The 20347-nt window shown below is 33.9% G+C and overlaps 1 protein-coding gene across 7 annotated transcripts in view; it reads left to right on the forward strand.

The window, feature by feature from the left end:
- LOC143235657 (uncharacterized) overlaps nucleotides 1-20347 on the forward strand; it is a 153987-nt gene that overhangs the window by 125785 nt on the left and 7855 nt on the right. For all 7 annotated transcript variants that reach the window (XM_076473906.1, XM_076474198.1, XM_076474030.1 and 4 more), the window contains one exon: nucleotides 19366-19476. In XM_076473906.1, coding sequence (XP_076330021.1) covers nucleotides 19366-19476 — 111 coding nt within the window. The remainder of the gene's footprint in view (nucleotides 1-19365; nucleotides 19477-20347) is intronic.

Here is a 20347-nt window from a genome sequence, read left to right on the forward strand (position 1 = left end):
AAAAACTGGACAATTGCTGAAAGTAACTTTAAAAGCATCAGCCATCGCGTTCTACATTCGAAAATCAATACAATCAAGTGACCAACTTGAGAGAGGGGTCAGAGTTCAGTCGGTAATATCAACTTGATTGAACTTTGAAATTAAAATGATTAAGTCTTAACTGAATATTTCCAGAAAAAATTGGACAATCTAGATATTGGTACAACTAAACTTACTTTTCACGATCGAACAAGCTGCCTTTCATCTACACTGAGAGAAATAAACTCTAAATATACAAACAACTAGGATTTGGTGACAATAACGACACGTTTGGAAAAAGCAAATTTTTTACCCAGGGTCATAACGTTGTTATGTCCAGTTATGTAGTGTCATGTGTGTATGGACTAATGACTGGACTGACATCATGCAGTCCAGGTATAGTTTTAATTTTGTGTCTGCACTGAAGATATCTATTCACACCCGGCTGATTCAGTATGAGAAACAAAGTGTTTTCTGCTTAGTTGCGTCATTAGACCCCAGGTTTAATCTTGACTGGTGTTTCACTAGACCTGTGAATCCAATCACTTTTGTAGCAAGAAGTCAGTAAAGTTTTTCAACAAGTAATCCTAGAACCGAATAATCAAAAGAGGCCTATAAGCCCCTCCCTTTAAAAAAAGTACGATTTTTAGTTTCTTTGCTGACTTCAAGAAACCATCCTCCTTATCTCCAGAGAATACAAAGGTCAACAACTACCTAGAATACAAAGGTCAACAACTACCTAGATGGTCCTTGCATTCTTGAAGAAAGCAACCCTTCAGATTACTGGACGAACCATGAAAATACTTTCATACGCTATCTTTACTGGCCAAATGGTATATCGATGTTCCAGCATCATCTTCTCCCTTTGAGCGTTTGTATAGCATCAGAGGTAAAAACTACCAGTTCTGATTGTTGCCTCCTCACTGACAGGACGTCTGAGAGACCGAGGTTCATAGAGAACAATGAACAGTTATAATATCTATAAGTACCCTTAAAATATATTATTTGTTCTAGAACTTTGTTATGGGATTTAAAACAAATAATAATATTGAAATGTTATTTGTTGAAATTCTATTTGTTTCAGTGTTTTAAAAAGTATTTCTTAAAATAAAAAAAATTGAAATATTACCGTCTGCTGTTTTACCATTACTGTATTTTATCTGATATATATTACCGTCTGTTGTTTTACCATTACTGTATTTTATCTGATATATATTACCGTCTGTTGTTTTACCATTACTGTATTTTATCTGATATATATTACCGTCTGCTGTTTTACCATTACTGTATTTTATCTGATATATATTACCGTCTGCTGTTTTACCATTACTGTATTTTATCTGATATATATTACCGACTGTTGTTTTACCATTACTGTATTTTATCTGATATATATTACCGTCTGTTGTTTTACCATTACTGTATTTTATCTGATATATATTACCGTCTGTTGTTTTACCATTACTGTATTTTATCTGATATATATTACCGTCTGTTGTTTTACCATTACTGTATTTTATCTGATATATATTACCGTCTGCTGTTTTACCATTACTGTATTTTATCTGATATATATTACCGACTGTTGTTTTACCATTACTGTATTTTATCTGATATATATTACCGACTGTTGTTTTACCATTACTGTATTTTATCTGATATATATTACCGACTGTTGTTTTACCATTACTGTATTTTATCTGATATATATTACCGTCTGTTGTTTTACCATTACTGTATTTTATCTGATATATATTACCGTCTGTTGTTTTACCATTACTGTATTTTATCTGATATATATTACCGTCTGCTGTTTTACCATTACTGTATTTTATCTGATATATATTACCGTCTGCTGTTTTACCATTACTGTATTTTATCTGATATATATTACCGACTGTTGTTTTACCATTACTGTATTTTATCTGATATATATTACCGTCTGTTGTTTTACCATTACTGTATTTTATCTGATATATATTACCGTCTGTTGTTTTACCATTACTGTATTTTATCTGATATATATTACCGTCTGTTGTTTTACCATTACTGTATTTTATCTGATATATATTACCGTCTGTTGTTTTACCATTACTGTATTATATATTACCGCCATTAGGCCCGGCATGGTGGTGATGACTAGCTGCCTTCCCTCTAGTCTTACACTACTAAATTGGGGACGGCTCGGTGCGGTGGGCTAACAACCTACTCACTTAAATACCTGTTCATGAAACCGCGGTGTTTGCGGCCCTATGTTCCTTGACGGAATCGAGTGGTAGATGAATGAATATTACCGTCTGTTGTTTTACCAATACTGTATTTTATCTGATAAATTTTTCACGGATGTAGTTAAGTATACATTCCTGTGTATATTCGTTTTTGTATTTGTTTCCATAAAAATATGAAGTATTTGTAGTTCATTACTGATGTACAGTTTATACCCATCCTTACCCTCAACCAGCTACTACAGCTGCGTCCTCTAGTGATAAATTCGGATGAAATCTCAGTGGATTTCACCATAACCTCATGGACGACATGATACGTCACCTTGTTAAGGCTATTGAACTATGTATTGAACTGATATAAGGTCACAGACACTATTTATACGATACATTTTGTTATTATATACGTTTTAATAAGGTTTTCTTGTGATAGTTAAAATGGTGAATTATACACCTTTCTACAGTTCTCTGTCCTAATAAATCGTTCATGATGTCTACAAAACCTCTCTCATTAAACAAATTACAGATGTTTAATATAACATTCCTCAGTTTAACAGTGCTAAGTATATTCACATTTCATCTGAATAACAATAATCCATATTCACACATTTTGGTCAAGACTGTAGACTGAGAAGATCTAATTAAAATATCGTGAATTACTTTTATTAATTAATTAACTATTTTTAAAGCTGTTGAGAAATCTCCGGTCATAGCACCCCTAATTAGTAAAACAGTTTTTAAGCAACGTTTTTAACTCACATTTTATAAAATAAAATATGTGTTTACTATTTTACGCGTGACTCAATAAGGTTTTGTATCGTAAAATCGTCATGTTTAAAGAAACGTTGATAGATTTATATAACCCTTTTAATTAATCTCTGCAGTGTCAAGGAATTTGCTCTAAATGTGATTGTTCAAATTCCCCATTGCATAAGTATGCATAACAGGGGATTCTAGTACAACCAGTTTACCATTGACGTCAATAGTAAAAATATAAAAATAATGTTGTGTTATACCAGGTCTATTCTTAGAATTATCGGAGATAAAACGCACATCAGGGGAATGAAAGTTATGCAAAGGTGACATCTAGTGACTTTAAAAACAATTATTTCAGACGAATTCGAAGCTCTTTCATTCCCTCGAAATATCAAACTGAAGAACATACTGTGACAATTAAAACCTTGTATTAAATTGATACTGGAATATATATAAAAAACATAATTGAAGAAACAGCGTGTTGCTGATCAAAATAGACTATTCTTGAATAGATGAAATCCGCTTTCTTTTGTAATTGGATTTGTGTGATATTTTATCAACTTTTCTCGTGATATAAAGGGGTTCCTAGAAGTAAATATAAATGAATTTTATAATTTTGTTTATTAGCCACAAATTTTCGGTTAAAACTAGTTCTTATTTCACTAGGATTACGATGGAAGTTTTATTTAGATATTGAAAAAAAAAATTAGACTGATATTACTCGTTGTTGTTTTTTTCGGAATCTCGCACAAAGATACGCATGCGCATAACCGGCCCTAATTTTGAACTGGTAGACAATAGAAAGAAGGCTGCAGGTCGACAACACACTCATTGTGAAATCTGGGGTTACTTTTGCAGTGGGATTTAATCTTCACTCTTTAACCCTCACGGTCTCAAAGTGCAGAGTGCGTTTTTTTTTTTATTTCTTTGCGAGTCAAAAACTAAAATATTGGAATAAAATATTTAGAACCAGAACGTTGACTAGGATTATTAGAATTAGAATAATGTTTAGAACAAGCTAAGATACTTAAAGTATTGGTTTTGTAAAAATAGGTTCGTAACACTTTTATTTCTTTAATGAGTTACTTAAATGGGTTCTAAAACGTGAATATGATTATTGTTCTTGTCAGTTGATACAGGGACACGTTTTAAATGGGTTCTAAAACCTGAATATGATTATTGTTCTTGTCAGTTGATACAGGGACACGTTTTAAATGGGTTCTAAAACCTGAATATGATTATTGTTCTTGTCAGTTGATACAGGGACAGGTTTTAAATGGGTTCTAAAACCTGAATGAATATGATTATTGTTCTTGTCAGTTGATACAGGGACAGGTTTTAAATGGGTTATAAAACCTGAATATGATTGTTGTTCTTGTCAGTTGATACAGGGACACGTTTTAAATGGGTTCTAGAACCTGAATAGGATTATTGTTCTCGTAGGGACAGGTTTACATCGATAACAAGTCCGGTACTTTTCACTTTGATATATAGGTTCAGTTTATCTCTCTCAGGTTAACCTGTGTTTATAGTTACCAATGAAGAGTTGAATTCTACGAAATTAATATAACTCAGTACCACAGGTTGATCGAAGTTGAACTGGATCTGTCTTGAAATTAACCTTTAAACAGTTGGAATGTAACAGCATCATTTGATGACGCCCGCAAATTGAGGGTTAAACAATTTATGGAATACTAAGGTTATTTGTTATGTAAACATTTTGTTAACATTTCTTGTTTTCAAGCACATATTTAATAAAATACGAAGCAAACTTACGTTGATGCTAGAAAGATTTGGTTTAATATTTTTTCTAAAACTTAAGTCAAATATAAATTCAGTGCTTTAGTTGTTGGATTATTCAACTCAAGACTTGTTTTAATGAAATATAACTAATGTGTGGCCACTATTAAAAGTTTGAAGTTGTTGTTTTATTATTATTACAGATGCTTCCGTGTAAGAATTATGTCGCATATTCTTTTCAGTCCATCGATGTGATAAACGGTAAATATAAGGACTTACGACGCTAAAACTTGAGGTTAAGTTCACCTCGATGGACAGAGCGCTGATAACGCAATGTGTGGCTCTGCGCAGGAGCAGATAAGGAAACATCTGTTGTAAAACAAGAAACAGATAGCTGGCTTCTCCTCATATCTTCTTTATCGTCCTACCTTTTCAAACAGTACAGGCAGTGATATTGTTACCATTAATACGTCGGTGATTTGATTCCAGTGCTAAGAATAAATCAGACCAAGTCAGGAAAAGATATGACACAAACAACGTTTTTTTTTGCTTGACACCAAATGAATTGTGTGAGATTTTCTGTTCGTGATGCAATTTGTAAGTTCAGCACTCTTAGTTAGGCACAATATAATTCGACAATTTATCTGAGTGAACTTAAGTAGTTGTACACTATTTGTATACCCCCCCCAGCAGCTAAGCGATATGTCCGCGGGCTTACAACTCTAGAAACCGGGTTTCGATATCTGTGGTGGGCAGAGCACAGATAAGCCATTGTGTAGCTCTGTGCTTAATTTCAAACTAACTCTCTTTACAGTTCAGTATCAACAGAACTCACTTCATCATTCGTACTCTTGAACGAAGAGACACTCACTGTTGAATGTTCTATCCTTATTAGTTATTGTGTAAAATTTTCGGTATCAAAACTACAATTATAACAACTACCGGCGAAACTGTTACCTTATAATTGCAACTTGTTATAATCCAGTATTGATTAATAACTTGTGATTAACATTTAAGTAACTATGCAGATGAGAATTATAAAAATAAATTATAAACAACTTAAATAATCCTGTATAAGACAGGTATATTGAAATTCCTAATGTCATAAATCAATACACAAGAGAACTATACCTATGCGAACCCCCACCCCACCCACCTGAGGTGCTAAACTCTTTTAGAAGCTAACTTCCTTCCCAAATCTGGCCTATAATTTTAAATTCCTGATCTTCTAGTTCCCAGGGACGCCATGTTTGAAACTATGTCCTTATCCCCTACTCACAAACTAGTGGACCTTCAGGTTGCCAGGGACGCCATGTTTGAAACTATGTCCTTATCCCCTACTCACAAACTAGTGGACCTTCAGGTTGCCAGGGACGCTATGTTTGAAACTATGCCCTTGCCACCACTTACCAGCTATCAGGAACAAACATGGCACACTTTCTCAGATGCCACAGACATTTGTCCTGAGGAATATTCTTTTGGTTACGCACTTCTCACTCCATAAGAATAACTGTAGAAGTAAATGGGGATAATGGGGAAGCTTGACTTGGGATCTCCGTGAATTACAAAGATGCTTTTGAAACCAACAACTGAGCGAAGGTGTTTTATACCAGTAGAATTATATGGTAATATTTAAAATTAATTAATACGTTATAGCACTAATGAAAGTTACTTTAAGGAACCAGGAACTGTGTTATTTAGTTCTTACAAAACACGTTTGTCTGCTCTTCAAGGACAAACAACTTACTGTTATACAAAATCTGAATATAAGTAGTCGCGTTTATAACAGAGCACAGAAAAACAAAACCGTGTTGAGCGTTAGGTGCCCGTTCTGTTATTGTTTCCGTACGAAAGAATTGACAGCAGTTGTAAGAAATCTTCATACAAATCAAAGCGACTTCTCTCGTTACAAAAATAGAAGACTTTTAGATTAAAATACGAAACAAATAATGACGAGCGTTCTATTTGAACAGTAAGACTTTTAATATACTTATATAAACTAGTTTATTTGAAGAGTTTTAATAGTAACCAGTTTTATTGAAATTAACAAAAAATAATTACATGTGAAATAAAAAAAAAGTACTTCTCACCGTGCTAGTCTGTTTGTTTATAGTTAAGCACAGTGCTACATGATGGGCTATGTGTGCTGTGCCCCCATGTTAGTCAATACATTTGACTGCGACATTTCTTTCGTATTATGATATCTTTCAGCAAAGGACTGTTTGTTTGTTTTTGGTTTTAGAATTTCGCGAAAAGCTACAAGAGGGCTATTTACTCTAGTCGTCACCAATTTAGTAGTGTAGGACTATATTGAAAGCAGCTAGTCATCACAACCCACCGCCAACTCTTGGGCTACGTTTTTACCAACGAATAGTGGGACTGACCGTAACATTATAATGTCCTCACGGCTGAAAGGGCGAGCATGTTTAGTGTAACAGGGATTCGAACCCGCGACTCTCAGAAAGGAGTCGAGCGCCTTAACCACCTGGCCATGTCGAGCCTTCATGGCAAAGGAAAGTAAACCAAACCTTCTTGTATGTCAAAAAGGTAAATATATTTTGTCATTAATGGAATGCCATAATTCACTTAATATCATGTTTTACACGTTAGTCAAAAGTGTCCACAAAACACGAGCAACACGTTTAGAATGAGGGTAGTCCACAACTGTATTACCTAACTAACACGAATATTTGTTGTACACTTCAGTATTATAGTATTTGCTGCTAAAAAAGTGCCTTACTCTAGCAGTCTAGCTACTTACTCAACGAGTTAAGTGTTTTTGCCAGAGAACAAAAGTTAAGCTCGTTTGTTAACACCTAACAACGCGATTTGTTAACGTCTAAAATTCAGTTACTTTCTTCGCCACCAGGGACATTGTTTGAAGTCAATTCACGAAGTTTATATTTGAGATACATTCTCGTTTCTAGAAAAGGAAACTCGAATTTTACCAAGAGTCGAACATAACGCTTAGTATGTGTGTTTATCTGTCTTGAAATCGAGAATATTTCAACTTTTTCACACGGGAGATAATACAAGTCTGGCGCCAAGAGTGACTCACTCGGCCAAGACGAGAAATGGAACTCACCGTTAAGGATGTGGACAGAAATAGAACGCAAGTGTAGTTCAAAGAAAAAAACCGCGTTTTATGGTTCTCTCTTCTCCCTTTTATAGAACTGTATTTTGTTGAAGTTATTCTCATCCGTTATGAGTATTTTTCACTGGAAACTTTTCCTGTTAGTATCAGTACGTCAATACCAAGATATGTTCACTCTTGTGTACCCAGCTCAACTGAGGCGAAGTCAGCCATTTTTGGTTTTAAATTCATGACACTAATTATGAATTGTGTCAACGCCTCTCTGACTGCGACATCATAAACGTAGAATCCATGTGAAGAATCTCCGAGAAATAACATATTTATGGACTTCAAAACAGGTATAAAATACGGGTATAAAAATGAAATAAATTACCAAGGTGCGTATTACATTGGTGTCACGTGAACGACATCGTGCATGTTCCCCTTGTGGGACAGTGGTAACTTTGTTCACTTGGAACGGTAAAATTGGGGGTTCTGTTTCCTTCAACAGACACAGTGGATAATCTAATGTGATTTTGATCGAAAACAAAGTGGCAGACAACGATAGTTCAATGTGTATACACGTACTATCGTATGTACATGTATATACAATGTGTATTATTTTCTAATACAACGTTTTATAGCAACAGTAAAATTGTGTAAACATTACTGTTATAAATGTCTACTAGCTACACATTACTACTGTAAATGTGTACTGGGTACACATTATTGTAGTAAGTGTATCCTAACTATAGGATATTGTTATAAATGAATATTGTCAGTTCGTTGCTGTTGTAAGTGTAGTCTTTACTCTGTGTACGTGCCCTTATGTTACGTAATATAATACTGACCTTTAGTCTTCCCTATGTGTTACTGAACTACTATTTTGTAATATGCAGCCACATTATGTATGTCTGCAAATTATCAATATTTAGAAATAAATTATTAAACTTATTTTTCTTAAAATACATAACGATAAATAAAAAATAAAGTGAAAAAGGCTTTAGCTACGACTTTTGAACTCTGTTGTTACTGAACATAAGTTGACAAACCTTTTATGAACTCTGTTGTCACTGAACATAAGTTGACAAACCTTTTATGAGCTCTGTTGTTACTGAACATAAGTTGACAAACCTTTTATGAACTCTGTTGTTACTGAACATAAGTTGATAAACCTTTTACGAACTCTGTTGTTACTGAACATAAGTTGACAAACCTTTTATGAACTCTGTTGTTACTGAACATAAGTTGAGAAACCTTTTATGAACTCTGTTGTTACTGAACATAAGTTGACAAACCTTTTATGAACTCTGTTGTTACTGAACATAAGTTGACAAACCTTTTATGAACTCTGTTGTTACTGAACATAAGTTGACAAACCTTTTATGAGCTCTGTTGTTTCTGAACATAAGTTGACAAACCTTTTAAAATTTCGCACATGAAGGATATTAAACTTTTATTTTTTTAGGTTTTATATATACAGTTGAATAACCAAAAAAACAGAAAACCTAAATAACTCTACAGATACCGCAAAATTCTACTGTGATTTATTTAGATTAGTAACTAAGATGTATTTATGTTTTAAAACGTATGAAACTTCGGGCAAACTAAAACACAATCTGCCTCCTTGAAATCTTGTTTTCGTAAATACTTATGGTCTACACGTTATTGTTGTAAATTATTACAATCTTCACAGTGGTGTTGTAAAAGTGTATTTATTGTCTGTACGTGGTGTTATATGTGTTTAGGCCACACGTCAGTGTTATAATTTACACTTTGTTTTATAAATGTCTTTCTATACAGTGATGTTGTAAGTCTAGTCTATACATTATTGTCGTAAAGTCTATTTTCTACATGTTACCGTCGTAAACGTCTATTAATTACACGTTACTGTTGTAAGCAGCTATAGTGTACACATTGTTATTTTAAGTGTAAACTTTTTACACATTACTGTTGCAAGTGGCTACAGTGCACACATTGTTGTAGTAACGGTCTATTTTCAAACGTTACTCTTATAAATGTCTCTTGTTTGCAACGGTATATATTGTTATACATTGTTGTTATAAATATTTATGGTCCACACGTTATTATTTTAAATGACTACAGTCTACCCGATGTTGTAAGTTACTATTGTCTGTACGTGGCTGTTGTGTCTATTGTAAACGCGTTGCTGTTCTAAATGCCTAATCTGGACGCTGCTTCTTTAAATGTGTAGTTTACACGTGGCTGTTGTGTATGTCTGTGTAACAGATTTGTTATATATAATGTAGTCGTCTAACGCCATCAGTTTTTACTGTGTTAGTAAAAGGCAGTGGAAGAAATCACTGCTGAATGAAAATAGAAACAACTATGATACACTAATATCAGTAAATATTATCATATGTTGTATGAATACATACTACTACTACTACTAAAATACACTAATATCAGTAAATATTATCATATGTTGTATGAATACGTACTACTACTACTACAATACACTAATATCAGTAAATATTATCATGTGTTGTATGAATACATACTACTACTACTAAAATACACTAATATCAGTAAATATTATCTTATGTTGTATGAATACATACTACTACTACTAAAATACACTAATATCAGTAAATATTATCATATGTTGTATGAATACATACTACTTCTACTACAACACACTAATATCAGTAAATATTATAATGTGTTGTATGAATACATACTACTACTAAAATACACTAATATCAGTAAATATTATAACGTGTTGTATGAATACATACTATTACTACTACAATACACTAATATCAGTAAATATTATAATGTGTTGTATGAATACATACTACTACTACTAAAATACACTAATATCAGTAAATATTATCATATGTTGTATGAATACATAAACTACTACTACAATACACTAATATCAGTAAATATTATAATGTGTTGTATGAATACATAAACTACTACTACAATACACTAATATCAGTAAATATTATAATGTGTTGTATGAATACATACTACTACTACTAAAATACACTAATATCAGTAAATATTATCATATGTTGTATGAATACATAAACTACTACTACAATACACTAATATCAGTAAATATTATCATATGTTGTATGAATACATAAACTACTACTACAATACACTAATATCAGTAAATATTATAATGTGTTGTATGAATACATAAACTACTACTACAATACACTAATATCAGTAAATATTATAATGTGTTGTATGAATACATACAACTACAACTGAATTGTTTTTAATTATCCGTCGTTTTCTAATGAGTATTTTTTATTTACATAGAACTATTAACGAGAATGTTATTTATCTTAAGTTCCATACAATCCAGGAATGATTACGTCATACGCTCACATTCTAAAAATCGGCGGAGCTTCGAATTCCGCGGTTTGTCACAACTAAATATCTTGTATACGAAATCAAACTTTGCTTACGCAGTCTCTCTAGAACGCGTGGAATGACGTAGCTCAGCAGTCTTTTGAAGTGAAGCCTCGCAGCAAGTGCTCATTGTTTGGTGGTGATCGTATGATCCGACCTTCAAACATTTTGTGTCTAAGGCTGCGCTGATGCGAATATAAGAACAGTTTCTATGGTTAACAGGCTGCAAGTGTGGGCCCTGGAAAAGGCGCAGAAAAGTGTTCCTTTGTGTCACTTTACTGACGTAGAACACCTCAACACACGCACCGACTAGACTCTGCTAGCTTGAGGTATGTTCCTATTATTTCTTTCCGTTTAGCGCTTTTGCAAAATCTCCCGGTGGCGCAGCCGTAAGGTTAAGGGTTTGTGACGCTAAAGATCGTGATTTATTACCCAGAGTGGACATAGCATTATGTAGCTATGTGCTTAGAGAAAAACCCAACAATTATCATTTGAAAAAATCTGTGTGACCAATGATATATAGCTATCACTGTGTGACCGATAATATAGCTATGGTTATAATACATGGTGTTCGGAAAATCACTGTGCACTTATATATTTATTAACAGACATGTTTCAATGTAGAATACAGGAGGTAAATATGAATGACAATTATAAACAATGTTGAAAGTGACCCCCGTTGACATCAATACAGGTCTGGATCCTTCTGGCTTGAAATAGACTGAATAAAATATGATTACAAAACTGCCCCGTGACTTTCCGAACATCCTGTAGAATTATCTGTCGAATATCAACTATTGAAACAATAATTATGAATATGTTTACATGTTCCAAGTCTGGAAAAGCGAAATTATCAATAAGTAATAACTAATATTTGTTATGCTGTCGGTGATGTTCCCTTTCTAAACATTTATTACTTAAAATGACCAGAACCGATAAATGAATAAGAAAATCAGTAAAAAAAAAAAAGTTATCTAATGTTAGACGTTTTGAGTTCATTGCTATAGTGGATCGTATTTTCACTATTTATTTCTATTTAAGTAACATGATGAGACGTAAAATGAATGTTTTTAACCTAATCTGTAGCTAGATCTCAGAAAGTATAGAATAAGATTTGACATCGAAGAATTGATCATCGAATACGACCAATTTTAACATGTGTTGACCATCTGATACGACCAATTTTAACATGTGTTGACCATCTAATACGACCAATTTTAACATGTGTTGACCATCTAATACGACCAATTTTAACATGTGTTGACCATCTGATACGACCAATTTTAACATGTGTTGACCATCTAATACGACCAATTTTAACATGTGCCACCTTCATACCAACCCTTTGTATTTAACAGATATAACGAATCTGTAACACTACATGTCTGTAAGTGAGTGTATTAATCACGATACAAGCAGTTTTGAATAATGAAATTAGCACTTGGTGACACGAGTGATCCAAAATGTTACCCACTACGAATCGGTTCCTGCTTGTCTGTAGTCTAAACATTCAGTTCAAGTCCATCAGTGGGTAAAAAAAAATAAGTTTACGGACTTAAAACGTTCGGTTCTCCGTTGTGAACAGAGCTCAGGTGACCTGTTAAACACACAACAGTAACAGAGTAACAGTGTTTAAGTTCAGTATAGAATCCCCAGTTTCCCATGTAGATTTGAACACAATAATTTCTCAGCATCTGTTTTGCTTATTGGACATTCCCCAAGAAAAAAAATATCCCACATGAAGATGTAGCTGAAACGGATTAGTAAGTCCCCCACGGGTACAGCGGTAAGTCTACGGATTCACACCGCTTAAATCAGGGGTTCGATTCTCCTCGGTGGACTCAGCAGGTAGCTCGATATGTCTTTGATATAATAAAAACACACATGACAAATTAGTAAAACACCATTCCATGCAAGCAAATAATGCTATTTGAAACTCGTTTTATTTTGTATTATGCACAAACTGGCTGAAAGAAGAATCGTTTTATTTTGTATTATGCACAAACTGGCTGAAAGAAGAATCGTTTTATTTTGTATTATGCACAAACTGGCTGAAAGAAGAATCGTTTTATTTTGTATTATGCACAAACTGGCTGAAAGAAGAAGAAAACTAGTAACCAGTTCGAGTGGAATTTCTGAAAGTTTTTAGTTTATAACTTGGTTTTATGAAGATCCAGCGAATGTATTGATTCCTACGGTGCTTTCTCCAAATGGATTGGAGTATGTTTTATTATTACTTGAACAATAAATTGTAGTTGGTCTGTCAACGACAGCTCGGAGGGAGGTGTCCCAGAATTCATTTAGCTGCAAAGTACGAGTTTAGCCTTCGATAAACAACCTTGCGCGTAGCAAAGGCCGCTCACTGTTTCGTTAAATGAAAAGTAGGCCAGGTTTTTTCTTGTTTCTTACTCTCGAGGCTTCTCGTTTTCGTGCGGTATTAAGCTGTGTTTCGCATACACATAATATAGTGCACGTACTTTGAACATCTGTTATTAAAAAACTGCCTCTTGTATGGACACAGGATCTTCTAAACGTTCTGAATATCAGTCGTTAAGAAACACAAACGTCAAGTAATTTTCACTTAAATAATTTTTATAAAACTCGCTGACAAGTTATGTTATGAATATATAATTGGAACATCTGGGAAATGACCTAACACCCAGAAAAATAGGCTGAAACAGATTCAGAGAGTGGCACGCGGAAATGTTGAGAAATAAATAAATACGCAGCAGGCAGAAAGCTAGGTAGAAAGACACATGTGTAGTTACCTATGGACACACCTACATGAATAGAAATAAGTAAAGACAGCTATCTAGGGAGACAACTATCTAGATAGAAAGTCACAGATGCAGTTTACTAACTAAACACGTACATAGATAGAAATATACAAAAGCAGTTATCTAGGTCGACGCCGACATAGATAGAAAAATATAAGCGAAGTTAACTATTTAGACATCTAAGTATATAAAGAGACACAAAGGCAGTTGGCTAGGTGGACATCGAGATATGCAAAAAGACAAGCTATCTAGGTAGGCATGTACAAAGAAATACGCTGTGACAGTTAGCTAGGCAAGCAGCTAAATAGATAAAGAGACACAAAGGCAGTTAGCTAGGTTGATACGTAGGTAGTAACATACAAGGGCAGGTAGCTAAACAAGAACTACATAGGAAGAAACACATGTGGACAGATCGCTAAATAGGTACTACATAGGTAGAAACACACAAGGATAGATAGTTAAACAGGCACTATATAGAAAGTAACATACATGGATGGATAACTAAATAGATACTACATAATTAGGAACACACATAAACAGACAGTTAAACAGGTACTATATAGATATAAACACACATAGACAAATAGTTAAACAGACGTTACATAGGAAGAAACACTTACAGACAGATAGTTAAACAAACGCTACATAGAAACACACACACAGACAGTTAAGGAGGCACACAATAAAAATAGTTAAACAAGTGCCACTGATATAGAAACATGCATAGATAGTTAAACATGCCCTGCATTGTTAGTAACACATACAGACACCGCCCAGGTACAAACACCCAGATATAGACTTAGGAACAGAACTTGGATAAGGCGACCAAATGTACAACTTCCTTAGAAATACATTATTACAGAAACGTAGCTCCACAGTCTTTATTACTGCAAGGTACTTATTGTATTTTTACATTATATCCAGTAATACCTTATTGCACGATGTAATACAATTACTGCAATGTTGGAACATATTACACTGGAAAACAAAATTTTTGCTATGTGAGAAAATTCAAGAAATTTATAGTAATCTGATGTTGCTAATTTCAAATATGTAATCAGAATTTGTTCTTCTTTTGTAGATTTCGGGTTATTGTAATATATCAATATTTTATTGGAAATCAACTTTGTGCAATAGACTTATGCTGTAAAATTAAGTTTACTTGGAGAGTTTAGTGCGTAAAGGTATCATATGTTCAAACTGTGGCTGTTATGTACTGGAACGAAATTCCAAATATTCATATATGCTATTTGTTCCCAATAAAACTATGACGAATTGCACTGGTTTTACTTCATTCTCATTCCTGGGAATCATGTTCGGTTTGTTACAATATTCGAGAAGTTCTTGACTGTGTACAGAAGGAACGGAATCAAACTCTCTCTCAGCTGCCTTACACTTACTCAGTTGATCACTTCGCCTCGCTCCACGCCTAGTGAAACAAAAAGAAAGTTCGATCTTCTTCCTCTCACCTTACTCGTGATATAATAAAATTCCACAAAACTTTGTTGTTTAAAATATTTTAAACTCTTGTTCTTTAAACATAAATAATTTGATATTTTATAGGAAATGGTTTGAAATGCTGGTTGCCTCCAGTTCAAGTAAAGTCCAAAAATACCAAAATCATCCAAACAGTTTCGACTAAGTGTTACACGAAATACATCACGTATAAGATAAAGGTAGTTTACTATCATTATGTAACACTGGTGACCAAGAAAATCATTTGGTTCTATATGTGGGTTGTACAGTTTCCACAACTGGCTTAACACAGTGGCTGAATAAGTAGAGAGAAAGTATACCATTTGTAGTTCTCATGATGTGGTGCGAGTCGAAACATCATATAATTGTTATTTTTGTATGACTAATCTTTTGGACATTTGGCTAAACTGAACAATTCATTAAATATCCAATATGGATTGTCATATGGATTGTCTTCCAGTGACACATCCACCAATGAATTAAAAAACAGAAGACTTATCTTGTGAAGAAGACAAGGAATCATCTTCATCTAGTAATTCTATTCTTGTAACACCTCAACATAAACTTCCTCATCTGATCACACAGTAAGAACTAAATGATCTGGTTCTTGACTTGTCTCTATCAAAACAACATGGGAAACTTCTTGGTTCTCATTTACAGTGAAGGTATTTATCTGGTTCTTGACTTGTCTCTATCAAAACAACATGGGGAACTTCTTGGTTCTCGTTTACAGTAAAGGTATTTATCTGGTTCCTGACTTGTCTCTATCAAAACAACATGGGGAACTTCTTGGTTCTCATTTACAGTGAAGGTATTTATCTGGTTCTTGACTTGTCTCTATCAAAATAACATGGGGAACTTTATGGTTCTCGTTTACAGTGAAGGTATTTATCTGGTTCTTGACTTGTCTCTATCAAAACAACATGGGGAACTTCTTGGTTTTCGTTTACAGTAAAGGTATTTATCTGGTTCTTGACTTGTCTCTATCAAAACAACATGGGGAACTTCTTGGTTCTCATTTACAGTGAAGGTATTTATCTGGTTCTTGACTCGTCTCTATCAAAACAACATGGGGAACATCTTGGTTCTCGTTTACAGTGAAGGTATTTATCTGGTTATTGACTTGTCTCTATCAAAACAACATAGGGAACTTCTCGGTTCTCGTTTACAGTGAAGGTATTTATTGGTTCTGGGAGAAAGAGTTTCAGTTTATTGAAGTGACCACCAGAGTCATACATCATCATGCTTTATGTTTTTGTACAAATGTTGATTCCTTAATTGAAGAATAAAGCACTGAGCATAATCCTCAAGAATGGATAATTTTTATCAACTCATCTAAAGTTATCTTTAAAGCTGTGCAACAGGAACTAAGTTATTGGTTCATGCTACTCATGCTGTGAATATGAAACTTATCAAAGTATGTACATTGTTAAATCCAAGTTTTAATGAGTAAATAAAGTTACTAAGGATAAACGTTATCCTTGAAAATTAATAATTTTCAACATGAATCTGTATCGTTAATTTAACATGTTTTCTAGCTGCAGATACCTTTATTGTTGTGTCATTACAGAATATCACGGAAATTAATATTTTAATGTATCTGGATTATCATTGCACAAGTAACGATCGCGATTTTAGCTAACAGTGTTTTAGTTCACATGTTAATAATGTTATGTAACAGCACCCAACGGATTTCTAAAGTATTCTTAAATAATTTACACTGACAGAATTTGCGCTAGCATCATTTGTTTGTTTGTTTGAAATTAAGCACAAAGCTAGACAATGGGCTATCGGTGATCTGCTCACCACGGGTATCGAAACTTGGATTCTAGTGGTGTGAGTCCGTAGACACACCGCTAGCATCATTGTTTGGTGCATAGAAAAATTATTATTGTGTCTACATAGGGAAACAACTTTGCATTATTTAACTTGAAACATGGCAGGGTTAAACACTGTTCTAATAACTCTTTTAAGTTAGACCTTTTTTAAGGGTTTTATTAATACAAACGTCAAACAAACCAAAAATGTATATTTTGGGCTCTTGTACAGTCATATTTACGTCAGTCAAGATTAAAATTGTCACAAAAATTAATCTTAATGTGCCTACACATTGACCTATAAAAATATTGTATTTGTACAGTTTAGTCTTTTTAGGAAGCCAGAACTGAAAAAAAGCATACACTTGTGGTTTTGGTGAGTTTGTCGGCCATATTTTAACCAAGTTACATGGAGTGTGGTACAAAGATACTTACCTACAGGTCCCACACATATGTAATGTGGACTTACACATTTTTAGGAGTTATATAGGGTGACGATAACTCAAAAAACATAATTTTGAAGGGGGAGTGTTCCGACTTATTTCGGCCAATTTACCTGGATTTGATGAAAAAACACCTTTTACAAGTCCCGTACAAATATATGTATATGTACAAAACTGTGGAATATACTCATTTCTGTTCTTTTAATTGGAGATTTAAAAGGTAAAAAAAAACACAATTTTAGGGTCTTTAGTAAATTAGTTTGCTACATTTGGGCCAACTTATGTGGTGTTTGCAGGTCCCAAACAGAGATGTAGACAATTTAGAATTTGTGTTTTGCCCAAATGTTTAGTGAAGAAAACAGTGTGGGGTTTTGGTGAACTATATTCCGTTTTGTGAACCTATTGTAGTTCCTAAACAGTAATGTCGACAGTTTTCGATTTTTCTGGTGTAATAATAAAACATGTTTGGGTTGCGTGAAGGAGATATGCTGCATTCATCCACGAATGTTGGCTTCTTTAATTATAATTTTTATCCATAAAAATCGGATTTGGAATGAGTAAGTTGTATGTTATTGCCAAAGGAAAAACAATATGTCTATCTCTTGCATTATAAGTTACCTAAAGTAGGAATTAGTAACCTGTACTCGTGAGAATACCAAAAGTTACCTGAAGTAAGAATTAATTAACTGAAGGCATCCAAACGTACGTAAGTGAAGACGTAAACAGTGAGTGAGAGACGTGCATTCATTAATATTTCACTGTGCAAACATGTTCTTTCCGTGTGAACTACTTTACCTTCAAATCTTAATCTGAACTAGCCAGTTGCTATTGTTTTCAACTTCCATTGTTCACATGAATATTGTGCTCGTCTCTGAAGGAAAGACTGCTAGGCCTAACTTTATTTCGTCAGATCTTGTGCCGATAAATTCACAGAGGCTGCGGGTACTAACCCACACTATTCTTCCTTTTGTGTGACACGTTTAAGGTAAATATACTGGTAACCCATATGTATATGATCACATACAGGAAGTTCTTTGAGTGTAACAGTATCTTACTTCCGGGATGGACAATAAACCCAGTTATAGGGAAATGCGGGTTGTTTTCCATGTTTGCATCAAGTTGTTGGTTGTATTTCTATAAATTGCTTGTGCTTCCAGTCATTGACACTACTCAGAAGGCGTCCATTGTTAAAACATAGTTATGATTTATCAAGTTTTATATGTAATTGTAACTGTAATTTGATTTATTGTAAATTGGAAATCTACTGTTTTGAGTGCAGTATCCCAATATAAATAGCACGTGCTATATCTTTGTTCTTGTTGGTTGCTTTTCTTTAGCGCCTGTTATTAATTAGTATGACTTCTATCAGGAATCTTATCTGATGGATCATCCTTCGATTCACCTATGAACTCCTGACTTCAACTTCACGTAGGAGTTTCACATACAAATGATTAGTACTGAATATTTAACTTACAAAGTTCTGTGATAAAGATACTGATCGTATGTTTGAAAAATAAGCTAAGTTTATTTTACGTAAACTACAGGCGAACTTGCCATGTTTAATGATGTGGTTTAGCTGTATCTTACGTAAGTCAATAACTGTGTATCATGTTAGAACATGAGGGTTTAAAGACACTTTCTGTTTTTAACTAGCAAACCAAAGGAGTGGGCGAAACCAAGATTTGGAGAAGGATATCGATTATCTCAAGCTCAAACCGACGACTATCGAACGGAGTCGATATTGGTAGTATCAAACTACGAAAGGTAAGAGATGTAGAGATACATAGCTCGTGATGACGAGAAGCACACTTGAAGTCAAAATGTATTCTCAAGACGGCTGGTATGGGTATTGAAACTTTAATTAAATTGAAGTACAGAACAACGTTTCGACCTTCTGGGATCATCTTTAGGTTAACTTTTGTACTTTAATTAATGTTTTAACACCCATGCCAGCCATTTAAATATAAATCAGCCTCTTATACATGGTTCTCACTGATAATTTCAAGCCTGTTAACATCATGATTATGAAACATTTAGTCTAATAATCAACAACAGAATCTAAAGGAAATCAGTAAAAATTAGTTTTAAAGCAGCGATCTGTGCCCATGGATTGATGTACCTGTTGTTGTTAGTGGTACATGTATTGATGTACCTCTTGTTATTAGTAGTACATGTATTGATGTGCCTGTTGTTGTTAGTGATACATGTATTGATGTGCCTGTTGTTATTAGTGGTAAATGTATTGATGTGTCTGATGTTGTTAGTGATACATATATTGATGTACTTGTTGTTGTTAGTGATACATTTATTGATGTGTCTGTTGTTGTTAGTGGTGCATGTATTGATGTACCTGTTGTTGTTAGTGATACATGTATTGATGTACCTGTTGTTGTTAGTGGTACATGTATTGATGTGCCTGTTGTTGTTAGTGATACATATATTGATGTACCTGTTGTTGTTAGTGATACATTTATTGATGTGTCTGATGTTGTTAGTGATACATGTATTGATGTACCTGTTGTTGTTAGTGGTACATGTATTGACGTACCTGTTGTTGTTAGTGATGCATGTATTGATGTGCCTGTTGTTGTTAGTGATACATGTATTGATGCAACCTGTTGTTGTTAGTGGCACA

The sequence above is a fragment of the Tachypleus tridentatus genome, chromosome 1, assembly GCF_004210375.1.
Source record: "Tachypleus tridentatus isolate NWPU-2018 chromosome 1, ASM421037v1, whole genome shotgun sequence".
Lineage (NCBI taxonomy): Eukaryota > Metazoa > Arthropoda > Merostomata > Xiphosura > Limulidae > Tachypleus > Tachypleus tridentatus.